Source organism: Gekko japonicus, unplaced genomic scaffold (assembly GCF_001447785.1).
Source record: "Gekko japonicus isolate JY-2015 unplaced genomic scaffold, Gekko_japonicus_V1.1 scaffold990, whole genome shotgun sequence".
Lineage (NCBI taxonomy): Eukaryota > Metazoa > Chordata > Lepidosauria > Squamata > Gekkonidae > Gekko > Gekko japonicus.
This window is the reverse complement of record NW_015175385.1, coordinates 343,081-346,480: the sequence shown is the minus strand read 5'-3', so window position 1 is coordinate 346,480 and position 3,400 is coordinate 343,081. Positions and strand designations below refer to the sequence as shown.

General features: G+C 42.1%; 1 protein-coding gene across 1 annotated transcript in view; it reads right to left on the bottom strand.

Annotated features, from left to right (window-relative positions):
- Positions 1 to 2,285: 2,285 nt before the first annotated feature.
- CERS5 (ceramide synthase 5) overlaps positions 2,286 to 3,400 on the bottom strand; it is a 69,815-nt gene continuing 68,700 nt past the window's right edge. Inside the window, exon 10 of the mRNA XM_015425624.1 lies at positions 2,286 to 3,128. Within this exon, the coding sequence (XP_015281110.1) occupies positions 2,991 to 3,128 (138 nt within the window). The 3' untranslated portion in view covers positions 2,286 to 2,990. The remainder of the gene's footprint in view (positions 3,129 to 3,400) is intronic.

Genomic DNA, 3,400 nt, shown 5'->3' with positions numbered 1-3,400 from the left:
TGTAGGCTGTCTACTTTCCACTCCCACACTGGTCTCTCCTGGGACCAGGCTGCACTAGGCCTTGCTCCTAGTCCTGTACAGATCATGACACACTGTTATATAGCAAGCAGCATCTGGTAAATCTTTCATTACAGAATCGAAGGAACAAGAGTACGCAATGCTGGAAGGTTAGATATTGAGTCTAATCCCATCTATAATAGGTTTGACTGGATGTTACTGCTTTTGTTTATGATCTTAATAGGAAGAAGGCAGCTCCTGCTGAGTGAGGAGTTATGGTAAATGCATAGCCAATGTATATCTACTTTTTCCTGCAGCATCTAGAATTTGACTTGTGTCATGACAAAGTATTCCTACCATTGGAGAGGTGATGAGATGCCCAAACATGTTGTAGTAGACAAGAGGAAAGAATGAGATGCATGGCAACCACACTTGTACTATTTTGCTCCATTTGCCTCTAAGCCTTGTGAACATCCCTTTACAAGTATTACTATCCTTCAGAGAGCCATCAGCTTACCTCTAAACTTTAAAAAGGTGCTCTTATTACAACTTAACCACTGTAAAACTACTGTCAATGAAGATATACGTACATTTCTTCAAGATTCAGGAAAGTAAGCTTTATTAAATGGAGGTCAAACAAGAAGCAAGAGGAAACTTGGGATATTTCCCACATAAAACAGATGACCTTTAAAAATACAGATGGATTGGATCCAGCACAATTTTTTTGCTTGTGGTATATAGTTCTTGCACAAGGGGAAATACAAGAAAAAGACCCCAGTAGCCACTTGTGCTAAGTCAGACTTACTGTATCCTGAATTGTGCTTCTGCTTGTGCAATATAATGCACAATGTCTGGGCACCATAATATATGGAGAGAAAAATACACAATCTTGCATACACGAAACTGCTTTAAGTTTGTTCCTGTTTGTGTATTGATGGATCCAAGCCACTATCTAGATGTTATTTCCAGCCTAGGCTGTTTCTGTATCAAAACACCATAGACAGGGAAGCAGACTAAGGGCCAAACCAGATGTGACGTTGGCCACAGGTCCAACCTCTGGTCACCAATACCATTTTAGAGGAGAATGTAGCCATTTAAACACTGCCCTGAGGGCCTCCTGATTGAGCCCTCAGTGCAGCAGCAAAAGGGTATCTTCTTTTCCTCTCCATGTCTGTTTGAGCACCTCTAAAGATACAGAAGGGGAAACGAGATCATCTCTTGCTACTGACAGCAGCAATTTTAAATGGCTAAGTTCTCAAAAATTGCACCTGTGGTCACAGATTGACCTATCACATCTAGTTTCCCCCTAAGCAAGACATTTACATGAGGTTCAGAAAAGAGGAGTGCTGTGATCACCTTCTGAATAAGTTCAGAGATGTGTAGCTGTTTACCCTAAATTGGACTCAGACCCAGAATGATTTGGTGGCACTGTAATAGTACCATAAAAGAGCAGTTGGCATCTTTTGGCTCAAATTTTTGGGGTTTAGTACTTCATATGATGTGAAAAATAAGAACCCCACCTTCACCGAGTTCATAAAAGATCTAAATAAACACAAGCTGGCTGCTAACTCTTGAACTAAGCATAGGATAAGACTATGAACAACATGTGATGGCAACTCTTACATGATCTGAGGGAGAATACAGCAGGAGGGTGAGGTTCACGTACTGGAGCTATTTGTGAAAACCAGCATCGTGTGTGTGTGTGTGTGTGTACATGCACACTGTCCATGGTGGGATAAGACTTTAGCTGGGACTGTCTCAGCAGTAGCGCCTTCTGATCCACCAACAACATACTACTCACTTTGCAGAGTCCATATTGTAAGCCCATCGTATATCATTGCAATGGCAATGCTAACCAGGTTAACAAATACAGCGGAGTGTAGAACGCAGATGAGTTTGTAAAGCAATATTTCCAGAACATGTTGTTTAAGTAGGTTTTTTAATCACAGAGTAAACAATAGTATAAAATAATAACTCAAGAAATTTTCAAAGTCCTGGCTACTACTTCTGTCTTCCCTCTCCCCTGAAGTACCTTACAGTAAAAAGGGAGTGGGGGGAGGACACAGAGCCCTTGTGTAGCGACCTCTCCATCCCAGTGGCATCTCACTGAAGCAGGTGCAGGACACAAACTTGTCTCTTGAAAATGTATGTGACTTTACAAATTGCCTCTATGGAAAAGTCAACAATGGATTCCAGATCATCCATGCCTGCTACCCAAGCAAAGAGATCTATACACTGCTGCTGTAGCTCCTATGTGCCTTTCACATCCCCAGGATTTGTATGCTGGAGATTTCAACTACAGTAAAGACTTTGTAGATGCTTACTTTTTTAAAGTAACTACTGCAAGCTTGGTCCAGCTCCCACCCCAAAACAGGCAGACATAACTTTCTTAGCACATCACAGCCCAATGATTATTAGTGACTCCTTGAGTTCATCTGGCTCTATCACAGCCACCTGGTTGCTGTGCCTAGCGGCATTAACAGCCTAGACTTGACAGGACACAACTTTTACCTCTGTTGCTGTAAAATAAGATAGATCACACTGTCAAAAGATTATGGAGTGCATTAAAGAAGCAGCAGACTGAAACTGCTGGAGATCCAGGCCTCCGTAGGCCCACTCCAAACATTTTCCCCTCAAAACTTGAGTTGATCAAAAACACAAACCCACAGCCCCTCTCCTTCTCTCTCTCTCACACACACACAAACACACACTTCAACAAATAATATTTAAGTGGGACACTATTAAATACAAAATGACTTGTCTTTAAAAAGGGAAACTGGAAGTAAGTTTTGCACTAAAAATCAGCTTGATCCCTTCCGTGCAACATTGGCTGTGTTTGTGCCAGTTTTAGGTTTGCTGGAGGAGTTGGAGACGAAGGGGCAAGCTTGATTAAAGACTTCTTTAGAATGTGGAGTTCAGCATATCTAGAAATTTGAACACAAGTCTCTATTTTCTGGAGGCTTCCCCTGCCCCCAGCTTTATTCCTTGTCTGCCTATTGGCCACTACTTATGTGACCATTAATCCGATTGGCGCCATTGCTTGAAGTGCTATGGATTCCTTTTCTACTGTTTGAAGTTGCATCTTCCTCATCAGAGCTACTCTCCACATCACTGCGATCATCTTTTGATACCTGAAAGAAAGAAGCAGAGTAAATTCAGTGCAAATATAAGGCTTCTTAATAAGCATTTAAGTACCAGGCTCAGTATGGCACATGCTGTAATTTAGTACGTGGATTCTTACTCAACACCAGGGGTCATTTCGTAGAAAAAGAGGTGCAGGAGCTCATTGGCATAACTTATTTGCATATGCCACACCCCCTGACATCACCGGAAGTGTGTCAGAAGGCAACACCCACCGCTCAGGCTTCACTGGACTGTTTTGGATTGCTAGCTATTGGGGGGG